Source organism: Limanda limanda, chromosome 5 (assembly GCF_963576545.1).
Source record: "Limanda limanda chromosome 5, fLimLim1.1, whole genome shotgun sequence".
NCBI classification, from domain to species: Eukaryota; Metazoa; Chordata; class Actinopteri; order Pleuronectiformes; family Pleuronectidae; genus Limanda; species Limanda limanda.
In genome coordinates this window covers 28,041,176-28,065,289 of record NC_083640.1, presented here as the reverse complement: position 1 = coordinate 28,065,289, position 24,114 = coordinate 28,041,176, and the positions used below count along the sequence as shown (strand labels likewise).

At 40.5% G+C, this 24,114-nt stretch overlaps 1 protein-coding gene and 15 non-coding genes across 16 annotated transcripts in view; all 16 read right to left on the bottom strand.

The window, feature by feature from the left end:
- Positions 1-328: 328 nt before the first annotated feature.
- The window catches only part of pnpla7b (patatin-like phospholipase domain containing 7b), a 78,803-nt gene continuing 55,017 nt past the window's right edge, over positions 329-24,114 (bottom strand). The window contains exons 29-34 of the mRNA XM_061071973.1: positions 7,320-7,468; positions 4,255-4,407; positions 4,048-4,164; positions 2,825-2,909; positions 2,296-2,426; positions 329-2,146 (exon numbers count right to left, since the gene is read on the bottom strand). Of these exons, the coding sequence (XP_060927956.1) occupies positions 2,120-2,146; positions 2,296-2,426; positions 2,825-2,909; positions 4,048-4,164; positions 4,255-4,407; positions 7,320-7,468 (662 nt within the window). The 3' untranslated portion in view covers positions 329-2,119. The remainder of the gene's footprint in view (positions 2,147-2,295; positions 2,427-2,824; positions 2,910-4,047; positions 4,165-4,254; positions 4,408-7,319; positions 7,469-24,114) is intronic.
- On the bottom strand, positions 11,134-11,206 carry trnak-uuu (transfer RNA lysine (anticodon UUU)). Its single transcript has one exon. It is a non-coding gene; the product is annotated as a tRNA-Lys (tRNA).
- On the bottom strand, positions 11,626-11,698 carry trnak-uuu (transfer RNA lysine (anticodon UUU)). The gene has a single exon. It is a non-coding gene; the product is annotated as a tRNA-Lys (tRNA).
- On the bottom strand, positions 12,351-12,423 carry trnak-uuu (transfer RNA lysine (anticodon UUU)). The gene has a single exon. It is a non-coding gene; the product is annotated as a tRNA-Lys (tRNA).
- On the bottom strand, positions 13,330-13,402 carry trnak-uuu (transfer RNA lysine (anticodon UUU)). Its single transcript has one exon. It is a non-coding gene; the product is annotated as a tRNA-Lys (tRNA).
- Positions 14,295-14,367, bottom strand: trnak-uuu (transfer RNA lysine (anticodon UUU)). The gene has a single exon. It is a non-coding gene; the product is annotated as a tRNA-Lys (tRNA).
- On the bottom strand, positions 14,803-14,875 carry trnak-uuu (transfer RNA lysine (anticodon UUU)). Its single transcript has one exon. It is a non-coding gene; the product is annotated as a tRNA-Lys (tRNA).
- Positions 15,779-15,851, bottom strand: trnak-uuu (transfer RNA lysine (anticodon UUU)). The gene has a single exon. It is a non-coding gene; the product is annotated as a tRNA-Lys (tRNA).
- trnak-uuu (transfer RNA lysine (anticodon UUU)) lies at positions 16,504-16,576 on the bottom strand. The gene has a single exon. It is a non-coding gene; the product is annotated as a tRNA-Lys (tRNA).
- On the bottom strand, positions 17,012-17,084 carry trnak-uuu (transfer RNA lysine (anticodon UUU)). Its single transcript has one exon. It is a non-coding gene; the product is annotated as a tRNA-Lys (tRNA).
- Positions 18,454-18,526, bottom strand: trnak-uuu (transfer RNA lysine (anticodon UUU)). Its single transcript has one exon. It is a non-coding gene; the product is annotated as a tRNA-Lys (tRNA).
- trnak-uuu (transfer RNA lysine (anticodon UUU)) lies at positions 19,419-19,491 on the bottom strand. Its single transcript has one exon. It is a non-coding gene; the product is annotated as a tRNA-Lys (tRNA).
- trnak-uuu (transfer RNA lysine (anticodon UUU)) lies at positions 20,384-20,456 on the bottom strand. The gene has a single exon. It is a non-coding gene; the product is annotated as a tRNA-Lys (tRNA).
- Positions 21,370-21,442, bottom strand: trnak-uuu (transfer RNA lysine (anticodon UUU)). Its single transcript has one exon. It is a non-coding gene; the product is annotated as a tRNA-Lys (tRNA).
- Positions 21,876-21,948, bottom strand: trnak-uuu (transfer RNA lysine (anticodon UUU)). Its single transcript has one exon. It is a non-coding gene; the product is annotated as a tRNA-Lys (tRNA).
- Positions 23,336-23,408, bottom strand: trnak-uuu (transfer RNA lysine (anticodon UUU)). The gene has a single exon. It is a non-coding gene; the product is annotated as a tRNA-Lys (tRNA).

Sequence of the window (24,114 nt, the reverse complement as noted above, 5' to 3'; positions counted from 1 at the left end):
CCAAGGTTTTTTTAAATTTTATTTCTTATTTTCAAAGATAAAACCACAAGATTAATTAAAACAATTCAAAGTGACTCTGTACATGTGTGAGTGTAATTTTGAGTTGTTATACTTGCAGATGTTTGTAAGATGCTTTTAAAACTCCAGTAGTTGTGTTGTGTGTTTATAGCAGTAACACCGGTATAGTCTTCCTGCTTGAATTATGCTACATTATTGTAAATGAACAACGCAATCAAAGAGACTGTTCAAAGAAAGTGAGACATGACTAGAGACCATACAGATGAATCTGTCTGAATGTTGAATAAATAGCGTATGAGACATACATCCGTCATGTTTGGTGTGCTTTTGAGTGTCTTTCTTTATTACAGTTTTTCACAATTGGTAACACACGTTTTTCAAAACTGCACACAGAAAACTGAAAACCTCACAAACAAAATGCTAAACCTCACACTCCCTTTGCAAACTTGACTCTTTGCCATCAAATCTCTTAACTTTATTGTTCAAAATGGAACTCGTGTTTTCATTTGGTACACACAGCCATATTTTCAAATGACACACACATACCATTCATTGAGTACACACAACTAAGCATTTGCTGCACACTACCAAGCATTTACAGCACACTGAAGTGCAAAATTGAATACAAAATCATCGAAATGGATCACACCATATGATCGACAATGACTCTGGAGAATGAGCCATTTCTACTTCTGTAAAATGTTTCAGTGTAGGCCTACTTTTTTCCTAGTCAAACATAGAACAAAGCAAAGAACAGAGACAATGATATGAACTTTTAAGGCATCAAACTTCTCCCATCATTTGTTTTGTTTTTAACTAAATACACTTCAGTTAAAACATAGAGAATTATAGGATCATTCATTTTCTATATTTTTATGTCTAAAGGACACATAACTTAGGCCATATTTAAGTTTGGTGTTTGAGTCAGCTTGCATGATTTAATTTGATGAGTCAGCAAATGGCTAGAAACTACTATAGAATATAATAATGGTTTGTGCCAGCTGAAGTAATTAGGACTGCTGACTGACATGAGCTGGAAGAAGTAGTGAAGTAACAAAGTCCAGAAAGGCAGGAGGTTGTAGATGTTTGTGTTGGTTACTCATGAACCATAACCCCAGTCAAACCTTAAGCAAGCAAGCTAATTCTTTTTAAATCAATTTGACTCCCAGTGACAGTCGAGCCAACAAAGATTTTCATTTTGAAATCTGGTTTAAATTGAAAATTGAGGGGGTAGCACTGGGTATACAGTTTCAAAACTTGGATAGTATGAAGTTTGTGATGAACTAAAAAAGACCAGACATGTGTAAGAAGTAAATTATTTAAAGTTTTTAAGTCACATTTCACATTCTTTTGTCACACCTATAGTGTGCACATGGCTCTGCTCTGAAAAAGAGGAGAAAGAAATCCTCTAATTTTTAATACTTCTTGAAATTTACTGCAGCCACACGAAGAACATATGTTTACCATTCGAACTTCTAAATAAACCTGATGAGTTGCATTATACTGCTTCAGGACTCTGAGGTTATTATAGTATGAACCAGCTATACATAAAACTGTCAGAAAAAGTGACTGCTTATGATGAAATGTATGTTAAAAGACTGTAGTGCATTAACATACAATTTCATAATTCCTTACTAAGACACACTTTAATTTATGTTTGAGAAAAGCTAAACAAATATTACACCCTGTTGCTAAATTAGCTCATTAAAAAAATGTCCTGATGTTCTCGACTTCCTCCAGAGAACTGATGGAGTTCTTTGTATTTTCCCATTTTCACTCTTCTCACAGATGCGCAGTGTCTCACGAACTCCATTAAAGCACAAACCTGGGTTGTTGTCACTGAACAGTTAAATCACTTTCTTAGAGACACACTGTGGATCTTGACACAATAAAAACTATTTTATTTGACTAGCAGGTTTTGATACTTGATTAAATTTAGTGCATTCATTTACAGTTCTGTGTTCTGCTGAAGTCTCCTTGAGCAAGTCCAAGACACGAGTATCAGCAACATGTCTGTACCCTACTTCATTCACAAATGTGTGTTGTGGACCAGTAGCTGGCAGGTAGTCACAGCTTTGATGGATGCATTCTTCGTTCGGGGTCAACCTCGGATATGAATATCTTCATCCTGTGAAAAATATGGAAAATCAAAAGTTAAATTATAACTTGTATATACTTATATTCCTTTATTATTAGTTATTTGTGTTGTGTGTCTGTATTAATAAAAATAAAACAAGTGATTGGGAAGTTTTATTTTTAAATTTTTTTCATACATACTGTTTCAGCCGTGTCCGCTGTCTCCTCTCCCTCTGTTTGCTCGCTGCCGGCGGTGAACGCCTCAAAGTCAGACAGAGTGCTTTCCACCGCATCCTCATCATAGTCTGTCTGGTATTCATCAGAGATTTCCTCTGAAGACAGATAGGACAAGACAACATGTTCACCCATTTTTGTCATTTTAGATGAATAATTTTTCTGTATTAATTATATAGCTTTTCACAAAGATATTAGATAATTTGGATTTAAAAAACCCTTGTCAGATCTTATCCACAAACTTTTTATATGAACAAAAGGTTAAAAAAATGTATGTGGATATTTTATCCGACATGTATCTGACACTGCAGATCAAATCTTTGTAATTTCAATTGTAGATGGAGATGGAGATATTGTTAAAATACATTGCGTTCAAAGCTATTGCCTAAATCCAATACCATGAATCAAATGCAGCCATTTACATTTTTGGGCATTTTCTCCATGTATATGTATATGACATTTCAGTTGATAGTTCAATATGTTATTGATTACTAACCATCGATTAGGGCATTCTTCACAGGTTCTATTCTTGACACAATCTCGGCCAGGTCTGTGAAAGAGGCGTTCGGGCAGGTAACCACCTGAAAGACACAATGCATCATTCTAATGAGTATGTATCAGCTTCAGTACATCACATTTAGATAATACATTTAAAACATCAACCGGCATCAAAAAAACACCTACTAAAAGTTTTAATAACAAAATATTTATTTTCATGTCTGTGTAGAGCAACCTACAGTCTATGAGATCAACAGAGACCTTGTGATGACAACATCTTTACCTATTTGTTAGGCCATAGCTTTCCAATTTTTATATAAAACTTGTTTACATATTTGAATCTATGCAAACTTGATTGCATGCACTGGCATTTTGTGTAGCCTTGTCCAAATTTAAAACCTGGTCTATATGTTCCATTGACCAAGCGATTTGATATGTATTTCTCCCAGTTGCAAAGGATGATTCATGATACAGTAGTTGGGGGCAGTAAATTGGTACATTGCAGTACAAGGCAGCAGTGTACCAATAAAAGAGGAGGATATTGTGGACATGTAAACACAGCACTTGGCCTTCATAGATTATATAACCCCCTCACAGACTTGTGACAGTCATGCTTCCCTATCAGATGTTCTGAACAACTTTTGTGCAGGGAATCAAGACCATCATGTGACTGCAGACTGTGTAAGACAATCTCCAGGGTCAAACCCTCACAAAGCAGAAGAGCCACACAGAATCCTAGGTTAAGTCAAAGGCCCTGGGCTGGACAGCTATAAAATTTCCTCGCAGAAGTCTACAACATCTCTCGGGCCCAAGCACTCATCCCAACAAGCTAAAGAGGAATAATATTGTAGGTGTCACAAGATCAAACTGTGAGTTTTGGGGCTTTTCTAACCACAACACAGTTTTTTTTTTCATGGGCTCTCTCACCTTGCTCTCTTGGCAAATTGGCGTGTTCACTTGGTTGTCAATTTTCCATCACTGCCAATCAGAGACGATTAAAACTACTCAAGAGTCATTTGATTCGGGTTTGATTGACTGTATCCATTCTCATTTCAAACAAAACCTAGATGTTAGTGGGTGTTATTTCATTTTTTTACCAGTGGGGCTTGCTGATAACACAGCAGTGGTGGGCCTCATCAGCAACAATAATGACACAGCTTACTGCAAGTAAAATCAAATAAAACAAATTGATAACAGTTTAAAAATCTAGATTTTTCTCACATCGCCAGGTTTGGTTTTGTGGAAGTCTTCCAGATGTCTGTCCTTCAACATACTGTCCACCACCCCGCTGCGCTGCCACACATCGAACAGTGTCTTCCCGTGCTGGTATCCAACCTCCTGTGGCCACAGTGACAAGGGGTTAGGGTGAGATTTACGGTTGGAGGAGACATGGAGAATGGCATTGAGAAAAACAGAGGGAAAACTCACAGCAATCTCGTCGAACTTGCCAAACTCTAGTGTGCCGTAGTGGTTGATGGGCGGTCGAATGTACTCGCAATAGTCACTCTCTTTGACTAGTTCCAGCTGCCGCACGCAGCAAACGTAAGCGAGCCGGGTTTGGATCTCTGCCATGTTCAGGACCTGCAAGTGGAAATTCAACCACTGATCGGTGACAGAACCTGTGCCTATGTAAACCTCATCACTTAAGAGCAGGGTCTGTTACCTGTAGTTGTTGACTATAATGGAGCCTAGTGTGTTAAATATGGTCATGCAGAATAGAATCATACAGTGGGTCGGGTACCTGTGGGTACGCGGGCCAGCAACTAAAAGTTTGTATGTTTTTTTTTCTGGAGAAATGAGAAATTTAAAAACGATTGTTAATTATTTTTACCATCTGAATCGCTTATATGAAGGATTTATTTCATTGTGAAATCCTGTAACATAACTTTGAACTAATTCCCTTTCACTCAAATAACCGTCACTACCATGTCACCACTACTAGCTAGTACATCGAAATGGATAAAAAAAAAGACAAAAACAGCCAGTGGTGAATAAGTTCTCAGGGGCTTGGCTGCTTGTAAAAGGGGCAATAACAGGCCCAGCACATTGTTTTGGAGGAAACACACTGACAGCTGCAGGAGCTCAGGTGTGTCATGAGTCTGGACTTTGACTCTTAAATAAGAGTATTTTCAGTTTTCATCATGGACTCATTACCTGGATTTTGCCTATTTTACGATGAGTATTTTGGATTTTTGTTGTTTTGGTTATATTATGAAGTCTTTTGTTTTCTCTGAGGAAATTGTTTGGAATGTTAAGATCATTTTATTCTTCTGAAATAGGTTATGTTACCATCTAGTATCAAGCTGAAAAGAAAATGGCTGCTACATGTCAAAATCAGTCAATAACAAAGAGCCAATATACTATTTAATATATAAACTAATTAGGGTTGCACAGTATATATCGGCCCGATAATGGAAATTTTATATTATTATTCATTTATCGGAATCGGAAATTATAGCTGATAAAACTTCCGATAAACACAGTCATCGTGAAGTCGATGTATGGAATGAACACGAGGGGCTTGCAGCCAGGGTTAGTGAAAGAAAAAAAACATACCAACGGCATCTGCGCTTGCCGGTCCGCATCTCTGGCTGTGTTGTGTCAATGACGGTGCTAGTGCTTTTCAGCATTTATATTAATAGTCTAGGCAAAGTAACTCATTTTAGAGCAGAAAAATCTAACTTATTGTAAAATAATGTTTTTCAGCATAGATCATTTCTATGAGGTGTCCACAACAACATACTAAAAGTCCTAAGAAATCCTAGTCGAGGAAATATGTTTAATTCTCATCAATCCGAGATGTGTGCCAATAAGGCCAGGCAACAATCCTTTACTCCTATCAAAATGAAACTTTACACAATAAAAGTACCCAAGAAAAGTAAACAGTTTTGAATATGCAAATGAGCTCTACACTAATCGAATATGCCCAAAATACAACCATATAATCTTAATTTTTTCCTTTACTCCTACCATAATAAAACTTTACATGGTAAAAGTATAGATGAAAAGTATTTTGTTTGTATTACAAGTTTCTTTTGAAATGAATTTGAATATGCACATGAGCTCCACACTTGGTACCCCGCCTGGTATAGTCTATAGGGTCACGGAGGCACACAAGCCTCCCCACCACAAAGAATAAAGAATGAAACTAGCTTTCTCGAACAAGCTAAGGTGTTCAGCCAGTCACAGGAAAATGTGGGAAAAGGCATCATCATTGCAGCAGGTGAAAAAGCTCTAGTATAACTGTATGGGGGCGAAAAAGATGAATCACTGGATATGCTGAGATACAGGCGATTCTGTGATAAAGTAACTCAGAACTCATTTCCAGTGGAACCTCAAACTCTCCCTCCAACGTCAACAGCTGCAAAGTTCCATAGTCTTCGGGTCTTTTACCAAATGATGAAGTGGAAAGGGGGAAGTGAATGTATGGACCCAAAAGACTACCTCCGTGACCCTGAAGACTATACCAGGCGGGGGTTATACCCCTGGCAGGTACTACCAAGCCAGGCGGGTTTCAGGTTAGAGGCCAGTCTAAAAGCAGCTTTGCCATCACCCATTGGCAGTGGGATGATTGGATGAAGATTGGGCCGATGTATTTGTCATACATATGAATGGTGTTTCTGCCTATGCAAATTGGGACATATTCAATAAGTGTATAGTCCATTTGCATATTCAAATTAATTTTCAAAGAAACTTGTAACACAATTTTTTTTACTTTTCATGGGTACTTTCATTGTGTAAAGTTTCATTTTGATAGGAGTTAAGGAAAAAAATAGCCCCATTGGGGTGTATTGCTGCCTGGACTTATTGGCACACATTTCGGGTATGAGAATTTAACATATTTACTCAACTAGTGTTATTATAGATACCTCATAGGGCATAGATAGCATAGATCTATGCTGAAAAAAATTCTTTACAATTAGTCGGTCGTAAAACGCTACTTTGCCTGGACTATAAATCAACCAGGTGACAACATAAAAAAAGAAACTCTTAAACTTAAAGCTGCTGGTGACTAGCTTTACAGCTTAGTATTTTTTCTGAATTACTATTTGAATACATTGAGATGTCTTATTTGAGATGTCAAAATATTTAATTTAAAGTCTTCTGTAGAAGAAATGTTCCTCTTCCACCTAAAGTTGTTTGAAGTTTTCTGATGCACTTCACTAAAAAACTAAACGTACACTCAGAACTGAGTCAGAACAATTTTTGTTGGGTTAACAATGTAATATTAATTCATCCATATTTGCTTACTATATTTTGCAATTTTACCCTCAGGTGTGCATAAACTGTAGGCTATGAACTTTTTAAGAAACGTGAAATTATTATTGGTATCGGCCATGTGATCATGTAATTATCGGTATCAGGAAAATCCATATCGTGCATTCCTAAAACTAAGCAACAAATGAATGTGTAATGGGTGCACTAAAAGTCTTACTGCTTGATTAAAAAAAAAGAAAGAAAAGTAAATTAATAATTTAAAGACGACAGAATACCTTGACCTTCTCAGCCAGTGGGTTGAATCGTTTCCACAGCAGCCACCAGCCGTTCAGCGAGTCACCGTAGTTGGTCAAGTTTGTTTCATCCTGGCTTCCAACATCAATTGCAATCACAACTTTGGCCCCCATTGAGCGTGCCACGTCAGCTGGAGACAAAAATAGGACAAATGCACTTAAACAGCATTCTAGGTCTTGGGTGTATTTCATAAACTGACCATGAAAAGGTTTTGACTTTTATCTTTTATCTAGGTCTGAGCTTCTTAAAATATTTTCCTGCTAACATCCAGGTTTTCTTGAATCTACTGTGATGCTTAAATGATTCCCATAATCTTAGGTTATGTGACCTAACAGACCATCAGCACTGGACTGCCACAGTAAGAAAATCCACCAGAGCCCTTTTTACTTCAACAGAAAAAACCTTGTACATGGCAGATTCTGATAACTTAAATGCAACAGGTCATCTCTTCATGGCATTCTTCTCTTCAACATACATAGGACAGAGTCTAAATGAGTGAGGTTTTTAACAAAGTTTTAACTTTAATTTGTATATCTCAATATCTCTGTATTTCTTATAACTTCTCTTGGAGGAGAGGTGTACCTTTCCTGCTCATCCCGCCAGGGAGACATTCTCCCAACCCAAGCTGTTCCAACCTCCATGCAGGCCTGCCAGAAGCCGTCAAAAAAGGGGGCAACCCTGAGAGCCTGCTTAAGAGCTTCAACCCAACACAGAGACTTGCAGAAGGAACAACAACAAAAACAGGAGACACAATCCAGCAAGACCACTTCACTGGACTTCAAAGAGCACATAAAAAATGACCTTTTCTCCCTTTCCATGGACTGGTAACACAACTGGGCTTAAAAGTTAAACTTAGCTTACTTCATACAGTTGGGGAGTCCAAGGGTATCTAAGGCAAGGAAAAACTAATATTTCTGGCAAATTGTGGTCCAACAGGACCATAGGCCATAGACACAGATCCAGCATGACAAATGCCATCAAACACTTATTAAGTTCCATATTGGATAACTGTGAGGATATATAAGCATCCAAAGACTTGAAAGTGGAACAGGAACTGCTTTGTTAATCCCCTACCTAATAGTATTGTCCATGAGAGTCTGATAAGAGTAATATACCGCCTGAACAGGTTCTTCAACACTGGATCCTCAGATTAAAAGTCTGATGTTCTACCGTCTGAGCTATCCAGGCTTCGAGAGCTGCATCTCTTTGGATGGAGAATTCTGAAAAACTCCAAATCCCCTTTACATACACATACACTACTTCCAACAACAACAACAACCTACCACTTCATACAGTTGGGCAGTCGAAGGGCATCTACGGCGAGGAAATCTAATATTTCTGGGTAATTGTGGTCCAACAGGACCATAGGCCATGTTGAGCCCAAATCTCAGGAAAACTCTACACTTTCAGACTCATTGACTTGAGTCAGGGATACCTGTTATGGCATATGGCAAACTTCAGAAGACACAGATCAAGCATGACAAATGCCATCAAACACGTATTAAGTTCCATCTTGGATAACTGTGAGGGTATATAAGCATCCAAAGAGTTGATAGTGGAACAGGACTTGCTTTGTTACTACCCTACCTAGGCCTGTCGCGATATGCAATAAATCAATTAATTGCGCGATAAATTAAAATGAGCGATAATTTTTTGCCGGCTGCAATAAATTCAGGGATTAAAGTTTTCCGTCACTATGACGGATTTCCGTCACCTCCGTTCGCATAAGGCTAAAAATGAGATCGATGCAGATCCCATCCGGCAGTCGGCCGCGGCTGCCGGTGGACAGAATCTTGTCTCCGCGCTGCCCGCGCCCCGCGTGCGTCAGGGCTCCCGTGCAGGTGTGGGAGGATCTCCTCGCGAGCCCTCTCCCAAGCGCTGGCTGGCCCCCGCCGGGCGCATTTCCTCCGTGGTGTGCCGCGACGGCTCCGGGTCGGCTTGGAAAGGCTCGGGGCGGGAGGAACGGAGACCACGGCGAGAAAGGTTTCAAAAAAGCGTTCGGGGGGACGAAGGCGGGCGGAAGCCTGCCTGCGACAGCCCCAGCCGCGGAGACACGGGGGTCTCCGAGCGGTCTGACACAGGGGTCTCCGCGGAGACACGGGGTCTCAATTGGCTCAGGCACCGAAGTCAGAGTGTGTCTGTTTTTTGTTACTACTTTGTTTGTTACTTTTGTTAACAGTTCATATATTATTCATAGTTTTAAGTTAAAAAGTTTTTGTATTTATTTATATTTATAATCTACTTTAAACAGTTCCTATATTTGGCAATAAAAAAGTCTTTCTTAAATGTCTTCCAGATGTCCAGTTCCAGTGTTCTTTAAAAATAAAAGTTTATTGATCTTCGAAAGGGTGTACTTGCATTATTATGCCATTATCATTATATAAGTTGAAAATGGTGTCAAAACGGCAATATTATCGCTTATCGCAATAATTTCTGGGGCAATTAATCGCACAGAAAAATGTGTTATCGTGACAGGCCTAACCCTACCTAATAGTATTGTCCATGAGAGTCAGATTGAACCTCAGACACTCAAATTAAAAGTCTGATGCTCTACCGTCTGAGCTATCAAGGCTTCATAGCTGCATCTTTTGGATGAAAAATTCTGAAAAAGTCCAAATGCCCATTACATACACATACACTACTTCCAACAACAACAACAACCTACCACTTCATACAGTTGGGCAGTCAAAGGGCAGTCGAAGGGCATCTACAGCGAGGAAAAACGATTATTTCTGGGTACTTGTGGTCCAACAGGACCATAGGCCATGTTGAGCCTAAATCTCAGTGAAACTACACTTTCAGACTCATTGACACCTTTTATGGCATATGGCAAATGCCATCAAACACTTATTAAGTTCCATATTGGATAACTGTGAGGATATATAAGCATCCAAAGACTTGAAAGTGGAACAGGACCTCCTTTGTTAATCCCCTACCTAATAGTATTGTCCATGAGAGTCTGATAAGAGTAATATACCGGCTGAACAGGGACTTGAACCCTGGACCCTCAGATTAAAAGTCTGAAGCTCTACCGTCTGAGCTTGCGGGATTCAAGAGATGCATCTTTTGGATGGAAAATTCTGAAAAAGTTCAAATCCCCTTTACATACACATACACTACTTCCAACAACAACAACCTACCACTTCATACAGTTGGGCAGTCAAAGGGCATCTACGGCGAGGAAAACTAATATTTCTGGGTAATTGTGGTCCAACAGGACCATAGGCCATGTTGAGCCAAAATCTCAGGAAAACTCTACACTTTCAGACTCATTGACTTGATTCAAGTATACCTGTTATGGCATATAGCAAACTTCAGAAGACACAGATCAAGCATGACAAATGCCATCAAACACTTATTAAGTTCCATATTGGATAACTGTGAGGATAAATAAGAATCCAAAGACTTGAAAGTGGAACAGGATCTGCTTTGTTTATCCCCTACCTAATAGTATTGTCCATGAGAGTCTGATAAGAGTAATATACCACCTGAACAGAGACTTGAACCCTGGACCCTCAGATTTAAAGTCTGATGCTCTACCGTCTGAGCTTGCGGGATTCGAGAGCTGCATGTTTTGGATGGAAAATGTTGAAAAAGTCCAAATCACCTTTACGTACACATAAACTACTTCCAACAACAACAACCTACTACTTCATACAGTTGGGCAGTCAAAGGGGATCTACGGCGAGGAAAACTTACGTATAAGCATCCAAAGACTTGAGAGTGGAACAGGATCTGCTTTGTTAATCCCCTACCTAATAGTATTGTCCATGACTGTCTGATAAGAGTAATTACTGCCTGAACAGGGACTTGAACCCTGGACCCTCAGATTAAAAGTCTGATGCTCTACCGTCTGAGCTATCCAGGCTTCGAGAGCTGCATCTTTTGGATGGAAAATTCTGAAAAAGTCCAAATCCCCTTTACATACACATAAACTACGTCCAACAACAACAACCTACCACTTCATACAGTTGGGCAGTTGAATGGCATCGACGGCGAGGAAAACTAATATTTCTGGGTAATTGTGGTCCAACAGGGCCATAGGCCATGTTAGCCAAAATCTCAGTGAAAGTAAACTTTCAGACTCATTGACACCTTTTATGGCATATAGTAAACTTCAGAAGACACAGATCCAGCATGACAAATGCCATCAAACACTTATTAAGTTCCATATTGGATAACTGTGAGGATATATAAGCATCCAAAGACTTGAGAGTGGAACAGGATCTGCTTTGTTAATCCCCTACCTAATAGTATTGTCCATGACTGTCTGATAAGAGTAATTACCGCCTGAACAGGGACTTGAACCCTGGACCCTCAGATTAAAAGTCTGATGCTCTACTGTCTGAGCTATCCAGGCTTCGAGAGCTGCATCTTTTGGATGGAAAATTCTGAAAAAATCCAATATAAATTTTTTTTATATTGGATAACTGTGAGGATATATAAGCATCCAAACACTTGAAAGTGGAACAGGATCTGCTTTGTTAATCCCCTACCTAATAGTATTGTACATGAGAGTCAGATTGAACCTCGGACCCTCAGATTAAAAGTCTGATGCTCTACCGTCTGAGCTATCCAGGCTTCATAGCTGCATCTTATGGATGAAAAATTCTGAAAAAGTCCAATATCCTTTACATACACATACACTAAGTCCAACAACAACAACCTACCACTTCATACAGTTGGGCAGTCAAAGGGCAGTCGAAGGGCATCTACAGCGAGGAAAAACGATTATTTCTGGGTACTTGTGGTCCAACAGGACCATAGGCCATGTTGAGCCTAAATCTCAGTGAAACTACACTTTCAGACTCAGTGACACCTTTTAAGGCATATGGCAAACTTCAGAAGACACAGATCCAGCATGACAAACGCCATCAAACACTTATAAAGTTCCATATTGGATAACTGTGAGGATATATAAGCATCCAAACACTTGAAAGTGGAACAGGATCTGCTTTGTTAATCCCCTACCTAATAGTAGTGTCCATGAGAATCCGATAAAAGTAATATACCGCCTGAACAGGGACTTGAACCCTGGACCCTCAGATTAAAAGTCTGATGCTCTACCGTCTGAGCTATCCAGGCTTCGAGAGCTGCATCTTTTGGATGAAAAATTCTGAAAAAGTCCAAATCCCCTTTACATACACATACACTACGTCCAACAACAACAACCTACCACTTCATACAGTTGGGCAGTCGAATGGCATCGACGGCGAGGAAAACTAATATTTCTGGGTAATTGTGGTCCAACAGGACCATAGGCCATGTTAGCCCAAATCTCAGTGAAACTACACTTTCAGACTCATTGACACCTTTAATTGCATATGGCAAACTTCAGAAGACACAGATCCAGCATGACAAATGCCATCAAACACTTATTAAGTTCCATATTGGATAACTGTGAGGATATATAAGCATCCAAACACTTGAAAGTGGAACAGGATCTGCTTTGTTAATCCCCTACCTAATAGTATTGTACATGAGAGTCAGATTGAACCTCTGACCCTCAGATTAAAAGTCTGATGCTCTACCGTCTGAGCTATCCAGGCTTCATAGCTGCATCTTTTGGATGAAAAATTCTGAAAAAGTCCAAATGCCCTTTACATACACATACACTACTTCCAACAACAACAAGCTACCACTTCATACAGTTGGGCAGTCAAAGGGCAGTCAAAGGGCAGTCGAAGGGCATCTACAGCGAGGAAAAACTATTATTTCTGGGTACTTGTGGTCCAACAGGACCATAGGCCATGTTGAGCCTAAATGTCAGTGAAAGTAAACTTTCAGACTCATTGACACCTTTTATGGCATATAGTAAACTTCAGAAGACACAGATCCAGCATGACAAATGCCATCAAACACTTATTAAGTTCCATATTGGATAACTGTGAGGATATATACGCATCCAAAGACTTGAGAGTGGAACAGGATCTGCTTTGTTAATCCCCTACCTAATAGTATTGTCCATGACTGTCTGATAAGAGTAATTACCGCCTGAACAGGGACTTGAACCCTGGACCCTCAGATTAAAAGTCTGATGCTCTACCGTCTGAGCTATCCAGGATTCGAGAGCTGCATCTTTTGGATGGAAAATTCTGAAAAAGTCCAAATCCCCTTTACATACACATACACTACGTCCAACAACAACCTACCACTTCATACAGTTGGGCAGTCGAATGGCATCGATGGCGAGGAAAACTAATATTTCTGGGTAATTGTGGTCCAACAGGACCATAGGCCATGTTAGCCCAAATCTCAGTGAAACTACACTTTCAGACTCATTGACACCTTTTATGGCATATGGCAAACTTCAGAAGACACAGATCCAGCATGACAAATGCCATCAAACACTTATTAAGTTCCATATTGGATAACTGTGAGGATATATGAGCATCCAAACACTTGAAAGTGGAACAGGATCTGCTTTGTTAATCCCCTACCTAATAGTATTGTCCATGAGAGTCAGATTGAACCTCGGACCCTCAGATTAAAAGTCTGATGCTCTACCGTCTGAGCTATCCAGGCTTCATAGCTGCATCTTTTGGATGAAAAATTCTGAAAAAGTCCAAATGCCCTTTACATACACATACACTACTTCCAACAACAACAAGCTACCACTTCATACAGTTGGGCAATCAAAGGGCAGTCGAAGGGCATCTACAGCGAGGAAAAACTATTATTTCTGGGTACTTGTGGTCCAACAGGACCATAGGCCATGTTGAGCCTAAATGTCAGTGAAAGTAAACTTTCAGACTCATTGACACCTTTTATGGCATATAGTAAACTTCAGAAGACACAGATCCAGCATGACAAATGCCATCAAACACTTATAAAGTTCCATATTGGATAACTGTGAGGATATATAAGCATCCAAAGACTTGAGAGTGGAACAGGATCTGCTTTGTTAATCCCCTACCTAATAGTATTGTCCATGACTGTCTGATAAGAGTAATTACCGCCTGAACAGGGACTTGAACCCTGGACCCTCAGATTAAAAGTCTGATGCTCTACCGTCTGAGCTATCCAGGCTTCGAGAGCTGCATCTTTTGGATGAAAAATTCTGAAAAAGTCCAAATCCCCTTTACATACACATACACTACGTCCAACAACAACAACCTACCACTTCATACAGTTGGGCAGTCGAATGGCATCGACGGCGAGGAAAACTAATATTTCTGGGTAATTGTGGTCCAACAGGACCATAGGCCATGTTGAGCCCAAATCTCAGGAAAACTCTACACTTTCAGACTCATTGACTTGATTCAAGTATACCTGTTATGGCACATGGCAAACTTCAGAAGACACAGATCCAGCATGACAAACGCCATCAAACACTTCCAAAGTTCCATCTTGGGTAACTGTGAGGGTATATAAGCATCCAAACACTTGAAAGTGGAACAGGATCTGCTTTGTTAATCCCCTACCTAATAGTATTGTCCATGACTGTCTGATAAGAGTAATTACCGCCTGAACAGGGACTTGAACCCTGGACCCTGAGATTAAAAGTCTGATGCTCTACCGTCTGAGCTATCCAGGCTTCGAGAGCTGCATCTTTTGGATGGAAAATTCTGAAAAAGTCCAAATCCCCTTTACATACACATACACTACGTCCAACAACAACCTACCACTTCATACAGTTGGGCAGTCGAATGGCATCGACGGCGAGGAAAACTAATATTTCTGGGTAATTGTGGTCCAACAGGACCATAGGCCATGTTAGCCCAAATCTCAGTGAAACTACACTTTCAGACTCATTGACACCTTTAATTGCATATGGCAAACTTCAGAAGACACAGATCCAGCATGACAAATGCCATCAAACACTTATTAAGTTCCATATTGGATAACTGTGAGGATATATAAGCATCCAAACACTTGAAAGTGGAACAGGATCTGCTTTGTTAATCCCCTACCTAATAGTATTGTACATGAGAGTCAGATTGAACCTCTGACCCTCAGATTAAAAGTCTGATGCTCTACCGTCTGAGCTATCCAGGCTTCGAGAGCTGCATCTTTTGGATGGAAAATTCTGAAAAAATCCAAATGCCCTTTACATACACATACACTACTTCCAACAACAACAAGCTACCACTTCATACAGTTGGGCAGTCAAAGGGCAGTCAAAGGGCAGTCGAAGGGCATCTACAGCGAGGAAAACTATTATTTCTGGGTACTTGTGGTCCAACAGGACCATAGGCCATGTTGAGCCTAAATGTCAGTGAAAGTAAACTTTCAGACTCATTGACACCTTTTATGGCATATAGTAAACTTCAGAAGACACAGATCCAGCATGACAAATGCCATCAAACACTTATTAAGTTCCATATTGGATAACTGTGAGGATATATAAGCATCCAAAGACTTGAGAGTGGAACAGGATCTGCTTTGTTAATCCCCTACCTAATAGTATTGTCCATGACTGTCTGATAAGAGTAATTACCGCCTGAACAGGGACTTGAACCCTGGACCCTCAGATTAAAAGTCTGATGCTCTACTGTCTGAGCTATCCAGGCTTCGAGAGCTGCATCTTTTGGATGGAAAATTCTGAAAAAATCCAATATAAAATTTTTTTATATTGGATAACTGTGAGGATATATAAGCATCCAAACACTTGAAAGTGGAACAGGATCTGCTTTGTTAATCCCCTACCTAATAGTATTGTACATGAGAGTCAGATTGAACCTCGGACCCTCAGATTAAAAGTCTGATGCTCTACCGTCTGAGCTATCCAGGCTTCATAGCTGCATCTTATGGATGAAAAATTCTGAAAAAGTCCAATATCCTTTACATACACATACACTACGTCCAACAACAACAACCTACCACTTCATACAGTTGGGCAGTCAAAGGGCAGTCGAAGGGCATCTACAGCGAGGAAAAACGATTATTTCTGGGTACTTGTGGTCCAACAGGACCATAGGCCATGTTGAGCCTAAATCTCAGTGAAACTACACTTTCAGACTCAGTGACACCTTTTAAGGCATATGGCAAACTTCAGAAGACACAGATCCAGCATGACAAACGCCATCAAACACTTATAAAGTTCCATATTGGATAACTGTGAGGATATATAAGCATCCAAACACTTGAAAGTGGAACAGGATCTGCTTTGTTAATCCCCTACCTAATAGTAGTGTCCATGAGAATCCGATAAAAGTAATATACCGCCTGAACAGGGACTTGAACCCTGGACCCTCAGATTAAAAGTCTGATGCTCTACCGTCTGAGCTATCCAGGCTTCGAGAGCTGCATCTTTTGGATGAAAAATTCTGAAAAAGTCCAAATCCCCTTTACATACACATACACTACGTCCAACAACAACAACCTACCACTTCATACAGTTGGGCAGTCGAATGGCATCGACGGCGAGGAAAACTAATATTTCTGGGTAATTGTGGTCCAACAGGACCATAGGCCATGTTGAGCCCAAATCTCAGGAAAACTCTACACTTTCAGACTCATTGACTTGATTCAAGTATACCTGTTATGGCACATGGCAAACTTCAGAAGACACAGATCCAGCATGACAAATGCCATCAAACACTTCCAAAGTTCCATCTTGGGTAACTGTGAGGGTATATAAGCATCCAAACACTTGAAAGTGGAACAGGATCTGCTTTGTTAATCCCCTACCTAATAGTATTGTCCATGACTGTCTGATAAGAGTAATTACCGCCTGAACAGGGACTTGAACCCTGGACCCTCAGATTAAAAGTCTGATGCTCTACCGTCTGAGCTATCCAGGCTTCGAGAGCTGCATCTTTTGGATGGAAAATTCTGAAAAAGTCCAAATCCCCTTTACATACACATACACTACGTCCAACAACAACCTACCACTTCATACAGTTGGGCAGTCGAATGGCATCGACGGCGAGGAAAACTAATATTTCTGGGTAATTGTGGTCCAACAGGACCATAGGCCATGTTAGCCCAAATCTCAGTGAAACTACACTTTCAGACTCATTGACACCTTTAATTGCATATGGCAAACTTCAGAAGACACAGATCCAGCATGACAAATGCCATCAAACACTTATTAAGTTCCATATTGGATAACTGTGAGGATATATAAGCATCCAAACACTTGAAAGTGGAACAGGATCTGCTTTGTTAATCCCCTACCTAATAGTATTGTACATGAGAGTCAGATTGAACCTCTGACCCTCAGATTAAAAGTCTGATGCTCTACCGTCTGAGCTATCCAGGCTTCGAGAGCTGCATCTTTTGGATGGAAAATTCTGAAAAAGTCCAAATCCCCTTTACATACACATACACTACGTCCAACAACAACAACCTACCACTTCATACAGTTGGGCAGTCAAAGTGCAGTCGAAGGGCATCTACAGCGAGGAAAAACGATTATTTCTGGGTACTTGTGGTCCAACAGGACCATAGGCCATGTTGAGCCTAAATCTCAGTGAAACTACACTTTCAGACTCATTGACACCTTTTATGGCATATGGCAAACTTCAGAAGACACAGATCCAGCATGACAAATGCCATCAAACACTTATTAAGTTCCATATTGGATAACTGTGAGGATATATGAGCATCCAAACACTTGAAAGTGGAACAGGATCTGCTTTGTTAATCCCCTACCTAATAGTATTGTCCATGAGAGTCAGATTGAACCTCGGACCCTCAGATTAAAAGTCTGATGCTCTACCGTCTGAGCTATCCAGGCTTCATAGCTGCATCTTTTGGATGAAAAATTCTGAAAAAGTCCAAATGCCCTTTACATACACATACACTACTTCCAACAACAACAAGCTACCACTTCATACAGTTGGGCAGTCAAAGGGCAGTCGAAGGGCATCTACAGCGAGGAAAAACTATTATTTCTGGGTACTTGTGGTCCAACAGGACCATAGGCCATGTTGAGCCTAAATGTCAGTGAAAGTAAACTTTCAGACTCATTGACACCTTTTATGGCATATAGTAAACTTCAGAAGACACAGATCCAGCATGACAAATGCCATCAAACACTTATTAAGTTCCATATTGGATAACTGTGAGGATATATAAGCATCCAAAGACTTGAGAGTGGAACAGGATCTGCTTTGTTAATCCCCTACCTAATAGTATTGTCCATGACTGTCTGATAAGAGTAATTACCGCCTGAACAGGGACTTGAACCCTGGACCCTCAGATTAAAAGTCTGATGCTCTACCGTCTGAGCTATCCAGGCTTCGAGAGCTGCATCTTTTGGATGGAAAATTCTGAAAAAGTCCAAATCCCCTTTACATACACATACACTACGTCCAACAACAACCTACCACTTCATACAGTTGGGCAGTCGAATGGCATCGATGGCGAGGAAAACTAATATTTCTGGGTAATTGTGGTCCAACAGGACCATAGGCCATGTTAGCCCAAATCTCAGTGAAACTACACTTTCAGACTCATTGACACCTTTAATTGCATATGGCAAACTTCAGAAGACACAGATCCAGCATGACAAATGCCATCAAACACTTATTAAGTTCCATATTGGATAACTGTGAGGATATATAAGCATCCAAACACTTGAAAGTGGAACAGGATCTGCTTTGTTAATCCCCTACCTAATAGTATTGTACATGAGAGTCAGATTGAACCTCGGACCCTCAGATTAAAAGTCTGATGCTCTACCGTCTGAGCTATCCAGGCTTCATAGCTGCATCTTATGAATGAAAAATTCTGAAAAAGTCCAATATCCTTTACATACACATACACTAAGTCCAACAACAACAACCTACCACTTCATACAGTTGGGCAGTCAAAGGGCAGTCGAAGGGCATCTACAGCGAGGAAAAACGATTATTTCTGGGTACTTGTGGTCCAACAGGACCATAGGCCATGTTGAGCCTAAATCTCAGTGAAACTACACTTTCAGACTCATTGACACCTTTTAAGGCATATGGCAAACTTCAGAAGACACAGATCCAGCATGACAAACGCCATCAAACACTTATAAAGTTCCATATTGGATAACTGTGAGGATATATAAGCATCCAAACACTTGAAAGTGGAACAGGATCTGCTTTGTTAATCCCCTACCTAATAGTATTGTCCATGGGAATCCAATAAGAGTAATATACCGCCTGAACAGGGACTTGAACCCTGGACCCTCAGATTAAAAGTCTGATGCTCTACCGTCTGAGCTATCCAGGCTTCGAGAGCTGCATCTTTTGGATGGAAAATTCTGAAAAAGTCCAAATCCCCTTTACATACACATACACTACGTCCAACAACAACCTACCACTTCATACAGTTGGGCAGTCGAATGGCATCGATGGCGAGGAAAACTAATATTTCTGGGTAATTGTGGTCCAACAGGACCATAGGCCATGTTAGCCCAAATCTCAGTGAAACTACACTTTCAGACTCATTGACACCTTTAATTGCATATGGCAAACTTCAGAAGACACAGATCCAGCATGACAAATGCCATCAAACACTTATTAAGTTCCATATTGGATAACTGTGAGGATATATAAGCATCCAAACACTTGAAAGTGGAACAGGATCTGCTTTGTTAATCCCCTACCTAATAGTATTGTACATGAGAGTCAGATTGAACCTCGGACCCTCAGATTAAAAGTCTGATGCTCTACCGTCTGAGCTATCCAGGCTTCATAGCTGCATCTTATGAATGAAAAATTCTGAAAAAGTCCAATATCCTTTACATACACATACACTAAGTCCAACAACAACAACCTACCACTTCATACAGTTGGGCAGTCAAAGGGCAGTCGAAGGGCATCTACAGCGAGGAAAAACGATTATTTCTGGGTACTTGTGGTCCAACAGGACCATAGGCCATGTTGAGCCTGAATCTCAGTGAAACTACACTTTCAGACTCATTGACACCTTTTAAGGCATATGGCAAACTTCAGAAGACACAGATCCAGCATGACAAACGCCATCAAACACTTATAAAGTTCCATATTGGATAACTGTGAGGATATATAAGCATCCAAACACTTGAAAGTGGAACAGGATCTGCTTTGTTAATCCCCTACCTAATAGTAGTGTCCATGGGAATCCGATAAGAATAATATACCGCCTTAACAGGGACTTGAACCCTGGACCCTCAGATTAAAAGTCTGATGCTCTACCGTCTGAGCTATCCAGGCTTCGAGAGCTGCATCTTTTGGATGGAAAATTCTGAAAAAGTCCAAATCCCCTTTACATACACATACACTACGTCCAACAACAACAACAACCTACCACTTCATACAGTTGGGCAGTCGAAGGGCATCTACGACGAAAAACTAATATTTCTGGGTAATTGTGGTCCAACAGGACCATAGGCCATGTTGAGCCCAAATCTCAGGAAAACTCTACACTTTCAGACTCATTGACTTGAATCAAGTATACCTGTTATGGCACATGGCAAACTTCAGAAGACACAGATCCAGCATGACAAATGCCATCAATCACTTATTAAGTTCCATCTTGGATAACTGTGAGGGTATATAAGCATCCAAAGAGTTGATAGTGGAACAGGACTTGCTTTGTTACTACCCTACCTAATAGTATTGTCCATGAGAGTCAGATTGAACCTCGGACCCTCAGATTAAAAGTCTGATGCTCTACCGTCTGAGCTATCCAGGCTTCATAGATGCATCTTTTGGATGAAAAATTCTGAAAAAGTCCAAATGTCCTTTACATACACATACACTACTTCCAACAACAACAACCTACCACTTCATACAGTTGGGCCGTCAAAGGGCAGTCAAAGGGGATCTACAGCGAGGAAAAACAATTATTTCTGGGTACTGGTGGTCCAACAGGACCATAGGCCATGTTGAGCCTAAATCTCAGTGAAACTACACTTTCAGACTCATTGACACCTTTTATGGCATATGGCAAACTTCAGAAGACACAGATCCAGCATGACAAACGCCATCAAACACTTATAAAGTTCCATATTGGATAACTGTGAGGATATATAAGCATCCAAACACTTGAAAGTGGAACAGGATCTGCTTTGTTAATCCCCTACCTAATAGTAGTGTCCATGAGAATCCGACAAAAGTAATATACCGCCTGAACAGGGACTTGAACCCTGGGCCCTCAGATTAAAAGTCTGATGCTCTACCGTCTGAGCTATCCAGGCTTCGAGAGCTTCATCTTTTGGATGGAAAATTCTGAAAAAGTCCAAATCCCCTTTACATACACATACACTACGTCCAACAACAACAACCTACCACTTCATACAGTTGGGCAGTCGAAGGGCATCTACGACGAAAAACTAATATTTCTGGGTAATTGTGGTCCAACAGGACCATAGGCCATGTTGAGCCCAAATCTCAGGAAAACTCTACACTTTCAGACTCATTGACTTGAATCAAGTATACCTGTTATGGCACATGGCAAACTTCAGAAGACACAGATCCAGCATGACAAATGCCATCAATCACTTATTAAGTTCCATCTTGGATAACTGTGAGGGTATATAAGCATCCAAAGACTTGAGAGTGGAACAGGATCTGCTTTGTTAATCCCCTACCTAATAGTATTGTCCATGACTGTCTGATAAGAGTAATTACCGCCTGAACAGGGACTTGAACCCTGGACCCTCAGATTAAAAGTCTGATGCTCTACCGTCTGAGCTATCCAGGCTTCGAGAGCTGCATCTTTTGGATGAAAAATTCTGAAAAAGTCCAAATCCCCTTTACATACACATACACTACGTCCAACAACAACAACCTACCACTTCATACAGTTGGGCAGTCGAATGGCATCGACGGCGAGGAAAACTAATATTTCTGGGTAATTGTGGTCCAACAGGACCATAGGCCATGTTGAGCCCAAATCTCAGGAAAACTCTACACTTTCAGACTCATTGACTTGATTCAAGTATACCTGTTATGGCACATGGCAAACTTCAGAAGACAAAGATCCAGCATGACAAATGCCATCAAACACTTATTAAGTTCCATATTGGATAACTGTGAGGATATATAAGCATCCAAACACTTGAAAGTGGAACAGGATCTGCTTTGTTAATCCCCTACCTAATAGTATTGTACATGAGAGTCAGATTGAACCTCTGACCCTCAGATTAAAAGTCTGATGCTCTACCGTCTGAGATATCCAGGCTTCGAGAGCTGCATCTTTTGGATGGAAAATTCTGAAAAAGTCCAAATCCCCTTTACATACACATACACTACGTCCAACAACAACAACCTACCACTTCATACAGTTGGGCAGTCAAAGGGCAGTCGAAGGGCATCTACAGCGAGGAAAAACGATTATTTCTGGGTACTTGTGGTCCAACAGGACCATAGGCCATGTTAGCCCAAATCTCAGTGAAACTACACTTTCAGACTCATTGACACCTTTTATGGCATATGGCAAACTTCAGAAGACACAGATCCAGCATGACAAATGCCATCAAACACTTATTAAGTTCCATATTGGATAACTGTGAGGATATATGAGCATCCAAACACTTGAAAGTGGAACAGGATCTGCTTTGTTAATCCTCTACCTAATAGTATTGTACATGAGAGTCAGATTGAACCTCGGACCCTCAGATTAAAAGTCTGATGCTCTACCGTCTGAGCTATCCAGGCTTCATAGCTGCATCTTATGAATGAAAAATTCTGAAAAAGTCCAATATCCTTTACATACACATACACTAAGTCCAACAACAACAACCTACCACTTCATACAGTTGGGCAGTCAAAGGGCAGTCGAAGGGCATCTACAGCGAGGAAAAACGATTATTTCTGGGTACTTGTGGTCCAACAGGACCATAGGCCATGTTGAGCCTGAATCTCAGTGAAACTACACTTTCAGACTCATTGACACCTTTTAAGGCATATGGCAAACTTCAGAAGACACAGATCCAGCATGACAAACGCCATCAAACACTTATAAAGTTCCATATTGGATAACTGTGAGGATATATAAGCATCCAAACACTTGAAAGTGGAACAGGATCTGCTTTGTTAATCCCCTACCTAATAGTAGTGTCCATGGGAATCCGATAAGAATAATATACCGCCTTAACAGGGACTTGAACCCTGGACCCTCAGATTAAAAGTCTGATGCTCTACCGTCTGAGCTATCCAGGCTTCGAGAGCTGCATCTTTTGGATGGAAAATTCTGAAAAAGTCCAAATCCCCTTTACATACACATACACTACGTCCAACAACAACAACAACCTACCACTTCATACAGTTGGGCAGTCGAAGGGCATCTACGACGAAAAACTAATATTTCTGGGTAATTGTGGTCCAACAGGACCATAGGCCATGTTGAGCCCAAATCTCAGGAAAACTCTACACTTTCAGACTCATTGACTTGAATCAAGTATACCTGTTATGGCACATGGCAAACTTCAGAAGACACAGATCCAGCATGACAAATGCCATCAATCACTTATTAAGTTCCATCTTGGATAACTGTGAGGGTATATAAGCATCCAAAGAGTTGATAGTGGAACAGGACTTGCTTTGTTACTACCCTACCTAATAGTATTGTCCATGAGAGTCAGATTGAACCTCGGACCCTCAGATTAAAAGTCTGATGCTCTACCGTCTGAGCTATCCAGGCTTCATAGATGCATCTTTTGGATGAAAAATTCTGAAAAAGTCCAAATGTCCTTTACATACACATACACTACTTCCAACAACAACAACCTACCACTTCATACAGTTGGGCCGTCAAAGGGCAGTCAAAGGGGATCTACAGCGAGGAAAAACAATTATTTCTGGGTACTGGTGGTCCAACAGGACCATAGGCCATGTTGAGCCTAAATCTCAGTGAAACTACACTTTC